The sequence below is a fragment of the Eublepharis macularius genome, chromosome 13, assembly GCF_028583425.1.
Source record: "Eublepharis macularius isolate TG4126 chromosome 13, MPM_Emac_v1.0, whole genome shotgun sequence".
NCBI lineage: Eukaryota > Metazoa > Chordata > Lepidosauria > Squamata > Eublepharidae > Eublepharis > Eublepharis macularius.
In genome coordinates this window covers 52,273,254-52,294,148 of record NC_072802.1, presented here as the reverse complement: position 1 = coordinate 52,294,148, position 20,895 = coordinate 52,273,254, and the positions used below count along the sequence as shown (strand labels likewise).

General features: G+C 47.8%; 1 protein-coding gene across 1 annotated transcript in view; it reads left to right on the top strand.

Annotated features, from left to right (window-relative positions):
• The window catches only part of SRRM4 (serine/arginine repetitive matrix 4), a 162,755-nt gene that overhangs the window by 110,515 nt on the left and 31,345 nt on the right, over positions 1-20,895 (top strand). The window contains exons 2-3 of the mRNA XM_054996159.1: positions 11,221-11,358; positions 20,399-20,482. Coding sequence (XP_054852134.1) covers positions 11,221-11,358; positions 20,399-20,482 — 222 coding nt within the window. The remainder of the gene's footprint in view (positions 1-11,220; positions 11,359-20,398; positions 20,483-20,895) is intronic.

Genomic DNA, 20,895 nt, shown 5'->3' with positions numbered 1-20,895 from the left:
TCGCCCCACCCCTGGTGTCGCTGATCCACTCTTTAACCTCCCCCGAGATCAGCCTTAAACTAAAAAGGAAAAATGTACCGGGCAAACCCCACCGTGCCCTGCCTGGAGAAGTGGCTAGTGAAGAAGGGAGATTGCCCCTGGGAAGCCGGTTCCTTCAAGGGACCTGACCCGCTCCAGATAGTCAGAAGCGCCTTCCAAGATTTTTGCGAAAAAGAGAAACCTAGGTCCAGTAAGAAGGATAGGTATGGAGCCTGGGCACTTTTCACCGCCTTACAGGACAGCGTGTCCCTAATTAATAAGCTCCAAGTAGCTCAGGAAGAACAGGAACAGGAGATAGAAAAGCTAAGGAGAGAAAAGAAGGAACATGAGGAAAAAGCAGCCGAGTGGCGTTCAGAACGCGTTAATTTCATGTTAGAGAAGCAAGGACTAACTACCGCCCTCCAGGACGCTCAGCACAAGGCTGAAGCGGCCACCGCTCGTGCCGATATGGCTGAGCACGCGTTAACGGAGGGACAAGAAGAGATTACTAAGCTCACCCATGCCGCCCGGTTCATGGCGGACCACAACCAGTCTAAAACCACAGCCGCGGACCATTCAGCTTGTAAGAGGGAGCTAGAGGCCCTAAAGCGACACTTGGGGATGCAACAGGCCGTAATTTCCGCCGTGCACCCCTCAGCCCTCTTGGCCCTCCCAGAAGATAGTAAGGATAGCTGGGCATCTCAGTCGTCCCAACCCGAGGAAGCCCCACAGCCCCTCCATCCAATAGCTACTAAGGAAATAGTATCCATGGACGAGGATGGCAGAAAGACAGACCGGGTCGTTAAAGAAACCCGCAATTGGAGGCCCGATGAGCTCCAAGCCATAGCAGATCGTATGGGACCCCTAAACCGAGACACAGCCATCCAGTGGTTCACCCATGTGACCACCTCTCAGCCTTCCGCTAGTGGTTCCGATGTAGCCCAACTGGCTCGCCAATGCGCTGCCCCTGAAATAGTCTCGGCCCTCAATGCCTATATCTCTAACCGAAGGTTAGCCACACGCAGCCAGTATGGAGCAATTAAAGAAATTTGTGCATTCCTGTGGCCCACCAAGAGTTTGAAAGCCCTGTATATCGCGGAGTCCCAGAAACCTGGAGAGGACCCAGAGGCATATTTAGCTAGGAAACAGCTTCTTGCAGAGCTAGCAGACGAAGTGGACCTGGATGCCAGCGATGTACCCGACTTTGACGAGTTAGAATTCAGGAGAGCAGTCTTAGATGGACTCAATAGTACCACCCGCCTAGCACTGGCAGGAGTGGAGCCCGGGAGCATCTCATGGGGAGACCTGGAAGCCCGCATCAGGAGCATTGCTGGCCTGTTGCGAGAAACCGGCGCCATCCGCCATGTAAAGTCCCCGGCCCCCCATAGGAAAGAGAGTGAGCCCATCAACACAGTCACGTATGCCAACCATGGTCCCCACTCCCAATATCGGCCCCAAGGGCATAGCTCGTACTCGGAGCCTAGAGGTGGCATCTTGCGTGGTAGAAGCGGTAGCTTCACTCGGGGCCGCAGCCAGAGGGACTCCCATCCAGGAGTAACCTTTGCGCCCACCCCCAGTCGCTACCCTTCCTCCCCACAGGGACCCTCTGAGCCCTGGAGACCTGCGCTGCCCTCAGCGCCCCCGCCCCCTCGGGCACCTCACCCCTACAATCACCAGGTCTACCCTCCCCCAAGTCAGGCTGACTCCTGGAGACTGCGGCCAAAGGACCATGAGGAGCCCTCTGACCTAGGAGAGCCACCGCCAGCTGGGAACCCCTTTTTCCAATAGGGATGCCCGGGGGTCACACATTATTCTCCCCACTTAACTGCCCGTGGGAGAAAACCAAAGGTTGAGGCTAGCCTTCGACCTCCGGGAACTAAAAATAGCTTGGAACTTAAAAGAGAGAAGGAAAGATTCCAAAGGGTGATTCGCACCCAGAACCCAGCACCAACTTTGCCAGACACCTCTGAAAGAAATCTGGCAGAGCTGCAAAATAAAATTCAGGAGCTCATAAGTGTAAATAGGGAACAGAATTTAAAAATAAATTATCTTAATAAAGAGAATGAGGAATTAAAAGAAAAATTAAATGCTTGCACAATAGAGAAAGAGCAGCTCCACAATAAATTCCTTAACATGCAGACTTTGCTGGAGAACCAGAATAATGAAACTGCCACTTTAAAAACCCTGATGCAAAATCTCCTGGAATCCCAGAGACTCACTGAGGCCAGATTAAAGACTTTAGAGGAACAATCAGTGATTGAATCAGTACCCCGCCCCGCCAAAGGCAGTGAAACAGGTAGTCAGTCACCTTTGCCTCCAATTTCTGCCTCAGCCCCCACGCCCAAGAAGCCAGAATTCACTTTAGCCTCTGAGCATGTGCAGAGTTTAAAAGTCATTCCCCAAGAAATTGTCTTGGCTCCCATAGACTGCCCCCAGCCAAGCTATACACAGCCCACCGTGACTGTGCCCTCTTGCAATGACCCTGAAAACCAAACAGACGAGAGTAAAAATGCAGTTCCTTTAAAAGAATTAAATTGCTTTGAGAATCCAGTGCTTGCAACTACACACCAAATAGCTTTCTCTCAGCCTTCCCAGACTAACACCCCTGAAGAAAACCTTATGTTGTGCCTGTGTGGTTTAGTAGTGCTTGAGCTAATTCAGAGATATTTGTGTATCTGTTTCCTCATTTTAAAAGGCTCAAGCCCAAAACTTAGTGAAAAGGTAGAGCCTCCAGCAGTAAGTGCAGTCAGGAATGTAATAAGGCAAGTGAGCAAATTCCAGAAAGACTCCCAGTTGCTAGCAGCATCTAAAACAGACTGTTCCCACTCAGCGTTGCACCCCCACCCCTCATTGAAATGGAAAAACTGGCCAGACCAGGATTCTGACCTCCTCCCAGTTCGTCCTTTTGTCCTCTCCCAGGCTGGAGTAAGCCCAAATAAATGTAATCACTGGTTCCCTGTCAGAATTTGGAAGGGATTGGAACCAGGAGTGGAAAAGCCACCTTAAGGAGACTTGAGTTCAAGTCCCTGCAGCCCCCGTCCCTTTTCGTTGTGCAGTCTTAACTTTATGTGTGAAGCCCAATTCCCTTTTGAAATTAGATATAAAAAGCCAACTTGGCTTCATATAATCATTTAGTGTTTTTGTTATTTCTTGTCAGTTCTATTCTTTAACTTCATTAGGCGGGCCCCACAGTTGGGACCCTTAGGGAAAGACACGGCAATCAAAGCCAAATAGGACCACCACCGAAAGTGATTCTTAATTGGATTGTAAGCCGCATGTTCGGAAAAAAATTGCACAGGCAAAAGAGATTTGCTGTGTGAAAGTAGTTGGAGAGGCTTTAGCCCAAGAGTGAATGCATTTCCAATATTGGAGACACACCAATAAAGGTGATCTCTGTATTTGAAAACATTTCACCCGCCGTGCTGGTGAAGATCCCGCATCTACGTAGATTCGGGGTCTCACCTGCCAGACCCACGCTTTCGCATGATGGTCGGCTTTGGCTTTGAGGGCCGTGCCTCCCCTGGAAAAGGACCCCCAGATAGCCCAACATCCCTCTTTTACTAATGTTCATATCCGTCACGGTGAGTTGCTATACGGCGCCACCAGCCAGTACGCTTTAGTGCAAAAGTAAAAGACCCGCCAGTATTTTGTAAATATGTTACCTCTGGAATGTGTTATTGGGGTGCGTTCGCCACGCACAAGGGGCAGCGTACCTCATTTACATAGCCAGAATCCCCCGCGCCAAGATGACCCCCGATTCACCCAGACCCAGTGGCGCCGGCCGATCTCTGCCGCCTCCGCCGCTTTTCGATAAACGCTGCCGAGCACCTTCGGCTCCACTTCGGCCCTTTCCGCCAGCAGCCGCCCGCCCCACGTAATCTTTTCCCTTGCCCGTACCGTATAAGGGAAAAGAAGGGGGGGAGACATACTGAAGTTATAACGAAGCCCTGCCAGGCCTTCCAAGTGAGGGCAACCTGAAAGTACCCCACACCCGTATGCTTCTTGCTCCTTATATTTTTCTTGCTCAGTGTATTTTTCTTTTTGCCCGGTGTACCTTTTTTTTTTTAAACCAGAAAATGGGGCCTCCTGAGGGAGTCCCTCCAAAAATTGCTAGTCCTGCAAACATATGACGAAGGCCTATTTTTGAAAAATTAAAACGAGGGCCCCCGTCTGCAGCAACCCTTATAGTTAATGAAAGCCGCTCTCTAGGTTTTTTTTTCGTTTTAAAACGGCAAGGCCAGGCCGAGCCGGACCGATAGCTCTCAGCCCGCAAAATAAAAGCAGCCCGCCACCGAGCAAGGGGCACCTGGAGGCCACATAGTCTAGGCACCCAGGGACCCCTGGGGCGAGTTTGCATAATCCCGCCTAACGCACAGCCGACCCTTGCCCGACGTAAAGACGTTACCCTCTGAAATATACACGCTTTAGAAAGAAGCCTTCGTACAGGAGTTCCCCAGAGCAACAAGCTGGAAGGCTCGCTTAGTGCTCCGGGACTTCTCGTTCGAGCCCCACCTAATAGACAGTGCTGGCAGAAAAACATCCTCCTTTTTTCCCCGCTTTACTTCACTTATTTTGCTGCAAGAAACTCAGGGAACCTGTACTTATATCCGCAGGTCTCCCCAGGATATTTTTCACCACAAAAGGAAAAAGGAAGGCCAGGAGATGAGGCACCTGGCTACTCTGTGTTTGCTCGTGCTGGCAGGCACCCTAATAGAGGGACGCCCGTCCAAATTAATGCCCTACCCACACTGGAGATGTATCAATACCCTGGCAGGGAATGAAATGATGGTCTGCAAAGTTGTACAGCAGAGCAATATGACCACCCCCATGGACCGCACTAACTTCCGCAGTTGCGAAGAGCAGTGGATCCGACCCCCAGAGCTTGTTATTTTATGTGTGGGAGTCAAAACTATGTCCCAGGAGCTAGTGTGCTATTCAACTACTGATACGGTTTCACCACTTGCTCCGATTCCATGTATGTTTCTTCCCCGTGTCAGGCCAGCCCCCACCGCAGTCCCGGTGGTAGACAAATATACCACCCCTGCCAACTTCGAAACCTCGCCATTTGTCACTGAGGCTTTCGGACCATACTGTGAAGTTATTTTAGTGTCGGCCGCAGTATGGAAGGCGGGAGACCCCTTTAGAATGACCATCCTACTAGGCACCACTGCCACTGAATCTGCATCAGTCACTATCACGCCCCCTTCAGGCACGGCTCTCTTCTTTGCTATAGAGCGCTGGGAGAACCTGACCTGGATTGTAAAAGAGGAAGACCTAGCCAAACACGGCCCACCCGATTGGATTCTGGTTCAACAGACGCCCGAATGCCAAACCAAGCCCCTAGTAGAGAAATTTCACCGGCTTGGGCTGCTCTTTGTAAATTTGACTCACGAACCAGGCAATTATTCCCTGCTGATCCGGACCCAGGAGGCCCACACCATCCAAATTGACCCTTTGATTGCTAGCAATGAACAATTAAGCCAAGGCGGCACGCATATAGTGGGCTCCCATGTTTTGAAAACTGACATTCGAGAGAGAGTTCTAGTCCGCCCGCAAATGTCTTTAAAAGAGATCCGCAATAACTTAGCTGAGCTAAATGTAACCCAGAGGCTGCCGCAGTGCGCTCCCTATCTGGAGGCCGGTAGCAAGGGTTGGAATGCATGGCTACAACTGTGGATCGATCCCTCCCCATCTCTCTCGCGTGCCAGACAAAGCATTGCCGACTGGACTGCTCCTGCAGCCGGAGGCTTAGCAATCATGGATTCGGTCAATATTGAGACTCTCGCTAATAAGTTTGCCCATGTCACGACTAGCATCTCCGACTTAGGTAAACCGGTGGTGCAGTCCCTAAATTCCATTTCGAATGGGCAACACGAGATCAGCTCCATTTTAGTTAACTGGGAGAGTCAAATTGAAAGAGATTTTTCTCTGCTGCTCAAAGGAACACAGTCTTTGGAACGCAACATGTCAATAGCCATGGCATGTATGCAAGCCCAACAATTAAACCAGGCTGTGGCCATGGGGCTAATTCGGCAAGCCACGGACGGGCATTTGCCCCTGGAAATTAAAAGATTGATTGTGCCCAAATTGTCACCCATAGAACTGGAGCTTGAATCCTGGTGGTCTCTCGTAAATTCCTCATTCTCACCGACCACCCAGGAGCTTAAATTATTTTTATTAACGGCCAGTGCGCACGAGTCATTCCATGTGTATCCAGTCGTGCCTCTGGGACTCCAAGTCAGCGACACCGAAGTCCTCTACGCTCGCCACCCCGACCATTGGGCCCGCTTCACCCCGACCGGATGGCAGCTCGTCAGCCTCCAAGGGTGCCAGCATCGAGACCAGACCGGCTTCATTTGCCAAGACCAAGCCTTTGCACCTCATCACCCCTGTGTAGCCCCGCAAGTCGACGCCCTCAACGAGTGCCCCTTCGAGGTCGTCCGGGAGAACAGCTCCGCTGTGGTCTACATTGGGAAAGGATGTGCCTGCGTGCGAACGGCCTGCGATTTTGTGATCCTGAACTTGTTCCAGCTCAAGCCCGTGATCCCGGGAGTCAACCGCTGCTTCTGCAACCTGTCTTCGGTGGCAGCCTGCGACTTCACCTACACGGTACCGGTCTGGACCCAAGAAGAGATCCTGGTGGCACCCTCCATCTATCGCTATGTGAAGCCAGTATCCCTTGGCATCGGCCTGGAACTAATCCACGAGCTCCTGGCCCACCCGCAGCTCCACCGCACCCTCCAGAGCATCCAGAGGGACGGGGATACTACTGCTTTGGTTGTGTCCCACAACGGCAAGGAAATTTTGGATCTTGCCCAGCGAATTAAGATCACCGGTGAGCATTCGTGGTGGGAGACCCTCTTTGGCTGGAGCCCCACTGCCACTGGAATTTACAATTTGGCTTTGCACCCGATCATCGTTATTTTGGCCTTCCAAGTTTTGTTATGTGCCTCACTATTTTATTTGGGCTGTTGGAGCCGCCGACAGCTCCAGCAACTCCAGCTGTCTTACCGCTTGGATCATTACAACCCCGACCTCCTCTTGCCCTAAAGGTTATTCTTGGCGCCCTCCTTTAACCCTTGTTTATTTGCTTACGTTGTTATGAACTGTGATTATGTTTTATTATGTGTATGGATCCTGCACCGGCCCCATGGACGCTTTGCTGCTGGACACCGCTCCGAGGCCCTCTTGTGGACTAGGGGGGAACATATTTCCCTGCCCCCCAGCCCACGGCCAGCCTACAAACGACTGCTAGCGGCACTACCTCCGTGAGGACTAGAACTGTGTGCCTGAAGCCCTTCTCGCCGCTCACCGACCCTGCTCTGCGGATTGACGCAGACAGCAAGGGGGGGTGGAAGTGCATTTTGGAGCACATGGACTAAGCCTGCTTGTTCTTGTAAATATGCAACCCAGTCTAGCAGCTGTACTGCGGACTGAGCCGTCTGTGATCTTTGTTGCTCTATTGTTTTATGAATTTCTTTGCATTGCTTTCATGAATTTCACTCCCATGAATTTAGCCCCGAACTAGTCCCTCTCTCTATCTATTGCGAGTGCGCCCATGAACTTTATCCCGATGAATTTGGTTTTAACCTTTTGAATTGCCTTCTTAACCCGACTCCCTCCGCCGAGGCAGTTCTAGTCTATGAATTTGATTTTAATCCAGCCATATTGATTTGGTTTTTAATTGCAGAGTGTATTTTTCTGCCCCCCCATGAGCCCTTCCGCCGCCTACCCCTCATGAATTGTTTCCACGCACTTGCTTTTATTCTTGCTGCTTTTGACTTCATGAACTATTGCTTTTAATCACATATATGTATTTATGATTTTAACCATTTATGAATTAGCCTACCCTCAATGAATTATGCCATGCTTGCACATTTCACTTTACCCTGTATGAATTATCCCTGCTTTTAGTCCTATGTATTTATGATTTTAATTATCCATGAATTGATCCATGTATATGAATTGCTCCTGGTTTTTAGTGCTTTTAACCCATCATGAATTCCGTATGAATTACCTTCAATCATGAATTAATCAATGTACACAATTATGAATTATTGCTATTTATATGCATGAATTGATCATTGCTGCCTACTACTATGAATTGCTATTACTTATGAATTATTACTATTTATTCTGACGATTGCACTTAGCACACCCCCTGGTGTGAACCCAGAGACCTGCAGCCCATTGGCTGATCGAAATTGCACTTATTCGGTTAGGTGGTTCTCCAAACTAAATTTTTTTGAGTGACGCCTCCCCCTCCTTCCCTTCCCACTCCTCTTTCGCTCGAAGCTCGACCACCTCGCCTTTGAAGTCAAGTTCGGAGACCCGCGCGCCTGACGTCCCGGGGTCTCCGAGGGGGGGAATTGTTGCCAAGTAGGCCCCCTCCCCTGCTTTGAAGCCTGCTATGAACTGTGCTAAAGTTTCCTGCGTTGCTGTTTCACTGCTACACCAAAGACTGCTTTGCATGTGTGTGTTCTGATACACGTGTCAGTTTCCTGCCTGCGTGTCAATTACCCTGCTGCTGCAATAGACTGTGTAGTTTACTGACTCCATGTTGGATAACTGCACAAAGGACTCTCTTTCTGGGCAGCCCTGCCCTGACCTGTATCTGGAATTCCCAGTGTGTGTTTGGACTCTGTTACAAGTGTGCCCCGTGCCTGCATTGCCATCTGCCACGGACTGTGCCTGTTCCCTGTTTTGGACTGTGTTTTAAAGTGTTGCTCCCCTGCCTCCATGGAAGCCTGCCTCATATGGGCCCAAGCCGCTGCTAGCAGCCGGGCGCCTGCCGGGGAAACCTCCAGCGGGCCTGGCTAGGCGCTCCCTGGTCAGTTCCCGCCTGGAGCCTCCCGCGAGCCGGTCGCCGAGCTTGCCCTCGCTACCGGGCAGCCTGCTATCCAGCCCCAACTATGCCCAGCCGGCATCCATGTTCTCAGGCAGCCAGAAGACCTTGGGAAGCCATTTCGGCGAAGCGGGCACACCACGTCCACAGCGAGAGCCCCTCGCCCCGCTATGCATATCTTAGGAGCCGCCCCGGAGAAGGAACTAAGTGCCGACCATCCCAAGCACTTAGAGAATGCATCTCAAAGAAACCTCCGCATTCCAGAAGCTGATGACATCAGGACAAGCCCTGTCCGCTGGAACATCCATTCAGCCCACTTGGATTTCCCCCTCCCTCTTTTGTCCCCTCTTCCTGAGGTGTCACTTACCACAATCTGATTACCAAAGTGGCCCATCCAAGCCATTCAGTAGCCCATTAGACCCTTTGTTTTAATCTGTGAGAACCACCAAGTACAGCACCAGCCCCAGGGTACGTTTTGGGGTATTTAAGCTGGTCTCCCAGACCACTCGGTGCTCGGCCATTCCCTATCCAGACCTCCTTGCTGTCCGTCTGTGGTCCCAGTGCTGGCATTGGGCCACCCTCGCTGCCGTGTCTCTGCTTCGCTCCAGGATTGTGAGTATTTCCCTTATCATCGTTGGGAACCCGCTAATGCGAACGTCTCTGTATTTCCTACTCTGTATTTCTTAGACCTTGTATGTTCTTTGTATGATTGTGCAAGCTAGGCTTACGCTACACTCAATACATGTGTTTGGACCTTACTCCTTATCTGCCTCTTTTTCACTAGAGTGTCTGGGATCGGGACCTCCGTATACATAGGTTATGATCCTCGCTTAATATTAAAGTTACAGACTGCTGCAGCTAATTCCCCATTATAATAAAGAGCAGTTCTGGTAACACAATCTGAGCCTAGAAAAAGAGAACTGTTCTTGTTACAACAAGGACAGTTTATGTTCCCCTGTGCTGAGTGAGGGTGAGATTATTTCAGCTCATATTGTAGCTTTTCAATGTCAGCCCCAGCCCTTGGGGTTTCCTAGAGAAGTGTGGCAAGTGATCCCTGGAATTCTTTAGGAACAAAACAAACATAAGGCTGAATTATTTAAAAGAGCCTTTGGAGTAAATGGCTATTTTATAAGGCAGACTATGGCATTACACTCTGCTGAGTCCCTCTTCTTTCCAAACCCCACCCTATCCAGGCCTCACCCCCCAAATCTCCAGGAATTTTCCAACCTGGAGCTGGCAACATGGTGGCCTGCTGAAGCACCTGCAGGGTGCGGTGGGCTCAGGGGGCTGTCGGCTGCCTGCTTCTCATTCTGGAGCCCCACCAGTGCTCGCATGGAGAGGGGTGGCATGCAACTCCATCTCCACCCCTAAGAGTGCGCTGCCTCATGAGGGCATTGAGAAATCCTGGCCCTCAGCTGGAGTCAGGCCCAGCACCAGCCCTGTTGCTTCTAGCCTCCTCTGGCCACCTGTTAAGGCCCAGAAACCTGAAGCGCCAGGAGGTCTCGGTTGGCCTCCTCGCTCGCAGGGGCAGTGCTGCCACTTGGGAGGCTTCTGTGGGGCCCGTGCCAGAGGCTCCTGCTCAGCAGCTCCTCCTCTATGCCTGCTGCTTGGGGCACTCTGCCCACTCAGTTTTCAGCTGCTGGAGACGGGTGCAGGGAATGTCGTCACACCTAGCAGCCTCCAAGGAGGCTGCCATGGTGGCAGAAAGGCAAGGCGAGACTCACTTTTTATCCCTGCGAGTGCGCCTGAGTGGGGATAAAATATGAGTCGTCTCGAACACGCTTACCCAATTATCTATTAAGATAAGTAAAATATTCTAAATAAAAAATAAATAAGATGGTATGTTGGGAGGAAGTGTTCTATGTGCTAAAGTGCTTTTGTACCTAAGGGGACCATATTGACCGAACCTTTGTTTCAGTTCTGCTTAAAAATGTTGCCGTCCTTCAGTGGTACACAAGTTAGATGTAACCTGAAAATATGAAGGAGTATTTATCTACACTAAAAAGTGGAACTGGCTAACAAATCAGTATCTCTTCCCAGAGAACTAAGAGAAATAGAATTCAAGTGGCTGGAGTTCTCACATGAATTCTCAGGAGCCTCCAGTTACAATTCCCAGGAAAACTATGAAAGTTAACGTAAAACTGCCCTGATGATAATACACCCCCATACATAGCTCTAGCTGCATTCAAGTGATTAATTGCTAGCATAAGCTCATCCGTGCTTCTCCATTGGCCCCAGATGGCCACATGGCCTTTTATTTGTCCACAGGGAGCTTGCCACATATCCTACACTGCCTGCCTATAATGCTCTGTGCTGCTAATGTTTTACTGAAAAGTTTCTTTGCTTTTCTGTTACAGCTGCGAAGCACCAAGCAGCCTGTCACTTCCAGATGACAAACGCCCAGTGGAGCCGCTACCAGCTCAAGAGACCAACAGAACCAATGGTTGTGTGAGGCTGAAAGACAGCCGGGAATCAGCCAGGAACAAACCACGTAGGTAAGACACGGGCCCCACTGGAAGTGCATAGGCATTGTATTTGGGGGTGGGGAGGTCAAGAAGTGATGTTTTAGGGATGAGATGGGCAGGGGGGACATGTCTTTCTGCACAGCTACCTGTTAATTTTGTTTGGTCATTTAAAACATTGCTGGTCTGGATGAGAAAGCTCCTGGGAAACCTATGTATGTTGCTTCCTATTTTTCTGTCGGTCATATTTTCCTCCTGCCCTTCTGCCAAGAACCTCAGGTCTGCGCACATGGTTTCTCTTCTCTCTAGGTTAGGCTGACAGAATGTGTGACTGTCCCAAGATCACCTAGTAATCTTCATGGCTAATTAGGGCCTAATTTCGGGCTGCCAGATCTTTTGATGGGAAAAGCCCAAAATCGCTGCCCATGTGACACACTAGTATTCACTTAGAAGGCTAGAGCATCGTATCAACAGTGTGATGTCACTTTGGGGCTCAACGCAGAAATGACATCAAGTCATCAATGCTATCGTGCCCTCCATCTCTCCCCCCCCCCAAGTCTCCTGCCAGGTGGGGGGAGCTTTCCCATTTCTGCTGCCGCACATGCACACAATACCTCTATGTGTAGCAGCAGAAATGGGAAAACTTCCCCTCCGCACTGTTTTTCCATGGGAAAAAAGCTTGGGAGAAAGGCAGGAGCTCTCCTCCCCCAGCAGCAGCTTTTCAAGCCCATTGAGGCTCTATTTTTTTTTAATACAAGTCATTCCTCAGAGCTGCCGTGTGTCTGTGCAGAGCCCAGGTTGGCTCTGTGGCAAACTCATGAAGGAAGTAATGTTTAGAGTGACCCTTAGGAGTGGCTGAGCAGGTTGAAGTTGCATGAGAACATTCCACATGATAAGAGGCTCTTGCTGCTTCTGGGTGTTTCCGCTCCCTGTCCGTAGCTCATGTGACAACCTGAGGTTGCCTCCTGCTTTGCTGTATCACCCACAGTAGCACAAGAAGCACATCTGCTGTGGAAGTGAGTACCAGAGCCATATTGGGTTCCGTGTCAAGCCACATTTGGCTCCCAAGACACAGGTTGCTTGGCCCCTGGTGTAATGTGTAGTTAGGCCCTACACATTTGAATTTGAACTTGGATCTCTTCCATCCCATTCTGGCACTCAAACCACTCCTAAGTACATGAAGAAAGACAAGAGGTTGGTATAATAATAAATATATCCTGCCCTCTCATTCCAAAAAGTGGACCCTCAGTGCAAGCAGAAACAAGTTAAAACCACAAAAGAACAATACCACATTAAGAATACAACTATTAAACAGCAAAACAGCCACTCATTTCTCTTTTTGCCTGCATGAATAAAGTCCAGCATCATTAAAAACTTCACTTGATCAGAGCCACCTTAGACTCTTTGAAATGTCCTGAACAAAAGACTTTTGGAATGAGTAAGATTGAAGGGGGGGGGGTGAGCCCTAGCTGATAATTTTTACCAAGTCAAACTGTGAATTAATGCATCTGCTTATGTAAGCTTTTCTTTTTGCAACTTTTAATGCACTATGTCTTCTGCTTCTTCTCTAATTTAACATTTTAATTTAATAAGAGTTCTGCCTAAGAGGCATCCATTTGCACCCACATTTTATGCATGAGGCTGTCTAGGTTGCTCAGTTAACATATTCTTGGAAAGGACTTTATATACCCAAATCAGCCCCCAGGGAGAGACCTAAATATATTCAGCTCCCCAGAGCTCCTGATTGTTCCAGGCTTTCAGAGTGGCAGTTTATTTTAAACACACTTTATCTAGAAATGCCCATCCCCCTGTTATAATAGATACGTTTGGGGAAGGCAGTTGGGCATGCATGAGATTAAGCCTGGCCTGTATAAGGGGCCAAATGGCAGCAGCTGCTGCTGCGGTGGTGGTGGCAGTGGCAGCAGTTAACTCCTTCCTTGCATCTGAGAACTTTGCCAGCCCTGGGGCCTCTGCTGGGACCACAGAACAGGATGGAAGGACCAAGAAATCATGGGCCCCTCTGGATCCCCATACCTATATTAATATTGTTTTTTAAAGACGTGCACAAAAGACTTAATCTAATAGGTACCAAAACCTAGGGGTGTCCCTAATAAACAGGGGTGTTCAGTGGGTATTACTACCCCTCATTTCCAGGCCCTGACTATGGCCCTTTCCATGCGTCATTAAAGGGACGGCCCGCTCACCAAATGCTGGTGGCTTTTCCCCTTGACTCCAGATGTCTCCATTTTCAAACTGTTTGCAGGCTGTTTGGCTTCTGGTTTTTTTGGCATCTTTCTGGGACCGTGGGAAAGTGTGCTCCCAGAAAAGGCACCAAAAAAACAGAAGCCAAGCAGCCTGCAACAATTTTGAAAACAGAGGCATCTGGAGTCAAGGGGGAAAGCTGCCAGCATTTAGTGAGTGGGCCGTCCCTTTAACAGCGTATGAGAAAGGCCTATAGCTAGAAAGTGAAGTGTGGTGGTTAGTGTATAACAGTAGAATAGGGAGAGTGTAGTCAAAGCCCTGCTCAGCTCATTGGATGACTTTTGACCAGTCACCCTCTATTACCTGCCCTGTAGGGTTGTTGTGAGGTAAAATGAGGAGGGGACAACTCCATATGCTGCTCTGAGCTCCTTGGAGGAACGGTGAGATAAAAATGTGATTGATAGGGGAGACCCAAACTGCTCAGTATGAATTATGATGGGGAGGAAACCCAAGCTGGTTCTCCACACTTTCTAATTCGTGAGCATTCCTTCTGTGATTGATCTTCGCAGTCTTTACTCTTTGATGATTCAAAAGGAAGAAATGAAGTCAGTAGCGAAGCAAATAGTTATTTAAAGGACCTCATTTGCTACACTGTCCCTGGAATTAAAGTATATCAGTTTGCTGCAAACAGCTGCCAGGAGAAGGGAAAAGCCAGCAAGCAAGTTTGCTACGTATCTCCAGATTTCCAGCCAGAGCAATGATCTAAGGCACATTTTTAATTAGACTTTGATTACAATCAGGGAGAAACAATTAAAGTTAGATCAGCTCGAGGAGACATCAAAGGCAAAGAAGTTGTCTCTTGAAAATGATATTCAGGCTTCATGTCAAATCTGCTTCAATATGCCAAATAATGCCAAGGGTATTACCCTCATTCGTGGTCTTTATTTATCAGTCTCAGAGCCAAACTACACATCATGGTTGATGTTATGGCCGGCGCCATTTTAGAGGAGAATTTATTGGTTTAAAAATCGCTGCAGGGGCAAATGCTAACTGGTCCTATGGCACAGCAGCACTGTGCGATCTTTTCCTACCCACCCCATATCTTTTGCAGTGCTGGACCAGTGACTATTTTGGCACTTGAAAAAGCATGGAGGGGAAACAACAATGCATGGTGCTGCCATGCCATGCCCTCCCCACAATTTTTAAATGACTAATTCTCCTCTATAAAGAATGAATAATCTATCACATCCAGTCATAAATAAGAAAGTCTCACCAAGACCCAAGAGAATGGAAGAGGGAGGCACCCAAGGGAAACAAGCACCCTGTGCAAAATGAAACCTAACAATAATTCGTGCCAAACGCAATGCTCATAGGTTGATCGTTTTAATCACCAGACCAGAAGAGGTGGAGCTGAATGGATCTTCTTGGATAGGGAGCGCTATAGTCTTACAGTTGCCACTAAAAATCCCCCTGTCACTTGAGGTCAACCAGTTCTAACAGGGGAGCTTACTGGGCCCTACCTGAGAAGGGAACATAAGGCTTAGGTTGAGCATTGAACATTGCATTCATGTGGTGCTCTTGAAGGTTCTGCACAACCTACGATTACTGCTGGTGGAAAGTGCTGTCAAGTTGCAACCAATGTATGGCAACCTTGTATGGTTTTCAAGGCAAGAGGTGGTTGTGATCCTGCCTAGAGATCCTAGTCTTCCTTGGTGGTCTCCCATCCAAGTACTAACTCGGGCCAGCCCTGCTTAGTTTCTATGATCTGACAATATTTGGCTAGCTCATCCAGCTCAGAGCCTACACGTATTTCTTATTTCCTGCTGCTCTCCTACTAGTCCCATTCTCCATGCTTGCTGAGTGCACTGCAGGCTCACATTGCAGCTAAATAGAATGATACCAGCTTCAACCCTGGCTGTCAAAGGCCTATAGCAACAAGAAAGTCTTGCAGCACTTCTTGCAAACGCCCAGGCCTGGAGGTAGTTGATTCTTCAGGGGAAAGAAGTTCTGTGATCGTTGTGGAACAACCGCCATGATTGTCACACAGCAGAGTTCTTTGGAATGGCTGACCAAAATAAACTCCATGATTTGGATAGCCCAGGCAAGCTTGATCTTGTCAGATCTCAGAAGATAAGCAGGGTCAGCCTTGGTTAGTAATTGGATGGGAGACTTCCAACGAAGACCAGGGTTGGAGAGGCAGGGATTGGCAAATCACCTATGTTAGTTTCTTGCCACGAAAACCCTACCAGGTGTTGCCACAAGTCAGCTATGACTTGACAGCACATTATAATAGTAATAATAATATTAGATTTATATACTGCCCTTCAGGACCACTTAATGCCCACTTAGAGCAGTTTACAAAGTGTGTTGTTATTATCCTCATGACAATCATCCTGTGAGGTGGGTGGGGCTGAGAGAGCTCTGAAAGAGCTGTGACTGACCCAAGGTCACCCAACTGGCTTCAAGTGGAGAAGTGGAGAATCACAGAATCATAGGGTTGGAAGGGACCTCTAAGGTCATCTAGTCCAACCCCCTGCGCATGCAGGAAATTCAGTTACTTCCCCCACACACACGTCCAGTGACCCTTACTGCATGCCCAGAAGATGGTAAACCCAGTTCTCCAGATTAGAATCCTGCCACTCTTAACCACTACACCAAACTGGCTCTCCCTCCACCACCACCACCACCACCAAAGAGGACAAGGAGGGGCACCTTCACTGGCTACATTTAGGTAGGCATATGAGGTGATCTTACATGGTCTGGAATAACACCCTTGGGTGGAGAATAAATTGTTTCAGCTCGTTCTACTCTTATGTATTTGTTAATCTTGTGTGTTTTTAATGCTTGTGTGTTTTAAATTTTGACTGATTTTAAATTTGTAGTTGGTGTATTTTAATCTGTTTTATGTTGTTGATTAGACTGTTATAATTCAAGTCCTCATTGCTACTTTGTTAGCTACACTGAGTCTGAGGAGATAAATTGGCATAGAGATGTTCTACATAAATAAATCACGTAACGGAGATACTGCTTTGAACGGTTAAGAAAGCGCTTGCGGCAGATTGCAGCGAGATGAAGTGGAGGAGATAGTGTGCAAGCCATGGGATGGCCCTGACCACCCTATGACTTTCTAGGCTAGGATCAGCATCTTGTATTGTGAGGAGTCCTGTAACATACTTCTGGTGACTCTCTGGGTAATATATGGCTTAGAAATAACCAGGGGTCGTTTCCTAAAAAAAGAGCTGCAGGAATTCATTAGCATAAATCATTAGCATATGCCACGCCCCTTGATCAGGCCAAAATGGCTGAGATTCAGCTGCTGCCAGACGGGGGAGTGTTCCCTCACCTGGCAGTGGCCCAATCAGGGCCATTTTGGCCTCAATCCAGGCTGAAACGGCCCAAAATGGTTCAAAATGCCCATTTGGGGCACATTTTGGCCTCGATCGGGCCCAAAACAGCCCAGATAGGCTCATTGCCCCACCAGGGACCGACCCAATCCTGGTGGTTTTGGTGGAAATGGGCACGGTTCGGGGCCAAAACGACTGGAACCAGGTCAGTGCTGGGCAGGGGAGCATTCCCCTGCAGGCACCAACCTGAACTGGGCCGTTTCGGCCCCAATCCAGGCTGAAGCAGGCCCTAATGGTCAGTGCTGGGCAGGGGACGTTTCTCCCGCTTGGTACCAACATGATCCGGGCTGTTTCGGCCCCAATTCGGGCCATTTCAGCCCCAACCAAGGCCTAAACAGCCCAAAATGTCCAAAACTCAGGTGAGCAGGGCCACCTGACTGTTGGGCGAACTACCGGAACTGTGTTCCTGTGCATTCCCCCTGGAAATGAGCCCTGGAAATAACTAAGAAGAGAACCTCAGGAGAAACTAAGGCTTGATTCTCATGTTAGCAAGGTGTCATGATGCCCGCCCGAAAACTCACAGTGCTGCGGTTCAGTCCCACGTTGTCGCGTAACCTGAACATAGCAGGTATTAGCCCTTTCGAAAAAAATATCCAAAAGCAACAATAGCAGAAGGCCCGTTATTATAGCGGATTATCAAGTCACAAAGAAGGGAGAAATGAGCGTTTGAGTTTGTCAAAACTTTTCATGCTGAAGAGTTTAGATGAATTTGGAAGTTTGATATTTTTATTGGCCATAATAATACTTTTGCTTCCAGAAAAGGCCAAAAGGGGCCCGGGTTCAGTGGAAGAGCACATGCTTTGCATGCCAAAGGTCCCCGTTTTGATCCCTGGCATCTCCTGCCAATTAGACAGTCTCAGATAGCAGATGTTAGGAATGACCTTTCTCAGCCAGAGGCCCTGGAGAGCCATCGCCAATCAGATTTGATAGCCCTGAGCTAGCTGGATGAATGGATTGACTTGGTATACAGCAGCTTCATATAGCCATACAAATCTTTGAAACAGGTAGCTTACACTAAATTTCTTTTCCTTAAGGTAGGGGGGTTGTGAGGAGGTGGGTAGCGGAAGTCAGAGTTGTATTCTGAAAGATTGATGGGAGGGATGGGTGCTCTAGTAGACAGAAAAGTCATGCCATACTCAGCAAATTGGGTTCCTTCCGGGAGAAAAGTGATGACGAGTAAATGTACTAAGTAAGTCATAGGACCAAGGGATATACCCATTGGTCCATGTCACCTGCTCCTGTTGGGCAGATAGTTGCAATATCATCTTTGAGTCGCCTGCAGGGCTAGCGCTGAAGCCCAGCAGAAAGCAGAGAAGCCACCCCCTGCTCTGTCAAGCGACAATGTTGGTGTAGAGACAAAAATGCCCCGGTCTTGCTGGTCCAGAGGCACCCAAATCCGTACCTGGGATGTCACCAGAAAGGAAAGGAAAACATGGGGGGGGGGAGCTCCTTCTTGGAAACTGACATTTTTGCATTGCATTTGTGCTGATAACTCAAGCCTCTGAAAAGGTAATCTAATTTAAAGAAAGACAGCAGGGCACCTGGCAAAGATAGCTCTTGTATCTTAATGCAGATAGAATAGTATGTCTCAGGCCTTATCAAAAAAGCAGCATGTGCCATGTGCAACTGTTAACAAATCTTCCTTGGAATCTTTGAAACCCTTAAAGGGAGAAAAGTAAAAGCAAAAGGAGCTCTTTCAGCGATAATGGGATGTGATCTCCCATAAGAAAACTACAATATGTGCCTGAATTAAGAACCACAGATGGGAGAGCAAAGCTGCCCTCCGTTACACCACTTTAAATCCACCTTAAAGGCTCTCTCAGCACGAACCAGCTCACAGCAATGAAGCCTTCATTGCACCTTGTTTGGTCTCACATTGTTAAGACCTCAATGGATTTTGGAGAGCTGTTAGCTGCCATTTTAAAGCCACTTTTAAAGCCCCTAAATAACCTGGGCATTATGTATTTAAAGGACCATCCACTCCCATAGGACCCAGCCCATCAGTTAAGTTCTTTTACACATGCTCGGCTCAATTTGCCTCTGAGTTCAGAGGTGAGGTAAGTGGTTACAGGAGACAGAGCCTTTTCCGTGGTGGCCCTTTGATGATGAAAATCCCTGCAGCTGCTCTTCCGAGGAATAGGTCATCCAGTTTTAGGTAGTGACAACTTTTTTAGAATCAAGTATTTTACTTGATGTGTATGTGTGTATATGTTTTACTGCTGTGATTAGATCTTTCTGCTCTCAACTGTTACGCTTCAGCAGTTTATTGACTCTGGTTTTCATCATTATGGGAAGTTTAAAGTGCTATTTTATGCTGCTATTCCATGATGATGTTTTTAATGGATGAGCTTTTTATTGTTTTAAAAGTTGGAGCCCCCTTGGGAGCCATTTGGCAGAGAATTTTGCAGGGCACATATTTTCAAATAAATCAGTATCAGGACAGCTGTACCCACAAATCCCATCTTAGGGCCAAACACCATCCTGGGAAGTACTGTTTTATGCTGCTAGTCCATGGTTAGATAAACACTATCTCTGAGGACCAAAAACAAAGATGCTGGGTACGTACCAAAAGGGAAGAACATTGCCTTCATGGGCTGATTATGCACACATTGGATAATGCACTTTCAATGCACTTTATCAATCATTTGAGGTGGATTTTTTGTTCCACACATGAGAAAATCCGTTCCAAATGATCTATAAAGAGGATTCGAAGTGCATTATCCAACGTGTGCGGAATCAGCCACGCTCTGATTGTGGATTTCTTGGAAGGATCTGGGTGGAAGTGGTGGGACATCGGATGCTGGTCAAAATGGATCTTTGGTCTCATCCAGCAAGGTTTTTCTTATGTTCTTGTGGATAGTCTGTTGTTTTTCTTTCAAACTGTTTGCCACCATGAGCCTTTTAAATAAGACAAAGTAAAAATCTAAAGAAGTAAGTCAATGAAGTTTTCATGGGTCTGGAGTCCTTCTTCCCCCACCCCCTTGAATGCCACAATGCTCACAGTTCTGAACAAGCCATCGCTATTTAATGTGCATTAGCTCTCGTTTAACAAGATGTTAAGCGGGTGCCTGGACTTGCAACCATCATCCTATGCAAATTAAATGCTGATTAATTTATTTTAAAACATATTTACAGAGGGAAGCTGAATGTATAAATCTATTATGGAGTGCTTAACCTCAATAAATAAGGCTTAAATAATTCAGTGCCTACTGACTTAACATACAGTAACTCTCCCATTATATCTGCATTAAATCCTTAGAGGAGATAGTTAATTTCAAGCATGACCAAATTACCTACAACGTGGCAATTAAACATTCACCCTACATTGCAGATCTGCCACAAAATGCCATCCTTCACAAACAGCCACACTTCAGAGATCAGTGCTGTCAAGGAAATTGACAAATGGGCATGATTGACACCTGCAAACTTGGGATCTAATTTTTTATTCTTCTCTCTCTTTCTGGAAGCCCATCCTATGATGAGGAGTTTACACCACCTCCTGCCAGGGGGAAGAAAAAGAAGAAGAAATCAACAAGGAAGAAGAGAAGGAGGTGAGTGTAATATGTAGGTTTGCTTTACTCTCATTCTACGGAAAGAAAAATCCCTTTGGAGTGGAAGTAAAAGATTAATAGAATTGAATAGTTTTGAATAAAAAGGTAGCAAAAATACTTGGGCACTGGTTAGCTATTTGATTGTGTTCCCTGTGGAGAAAGGAATAGAATCAAACAAAACAGAAGTTTGGTGAATTTTCAATTTACATCTGTAAATATCAAATGGCAAATTTCAGGTTTGCATTCTGTATGCAGATTTTTACCTTGTAACACCAATGCTTTGCAGTGCGATGCTTAGCAAAGTTATACTGTTCTAAGATCATATACTTCAATTGACCTAGAACGGCATAACTCTTCATAGGGTTGCACTTTCTAAGATGTTAATTGTTTCTAGCAGTCATTCAGATATGAAA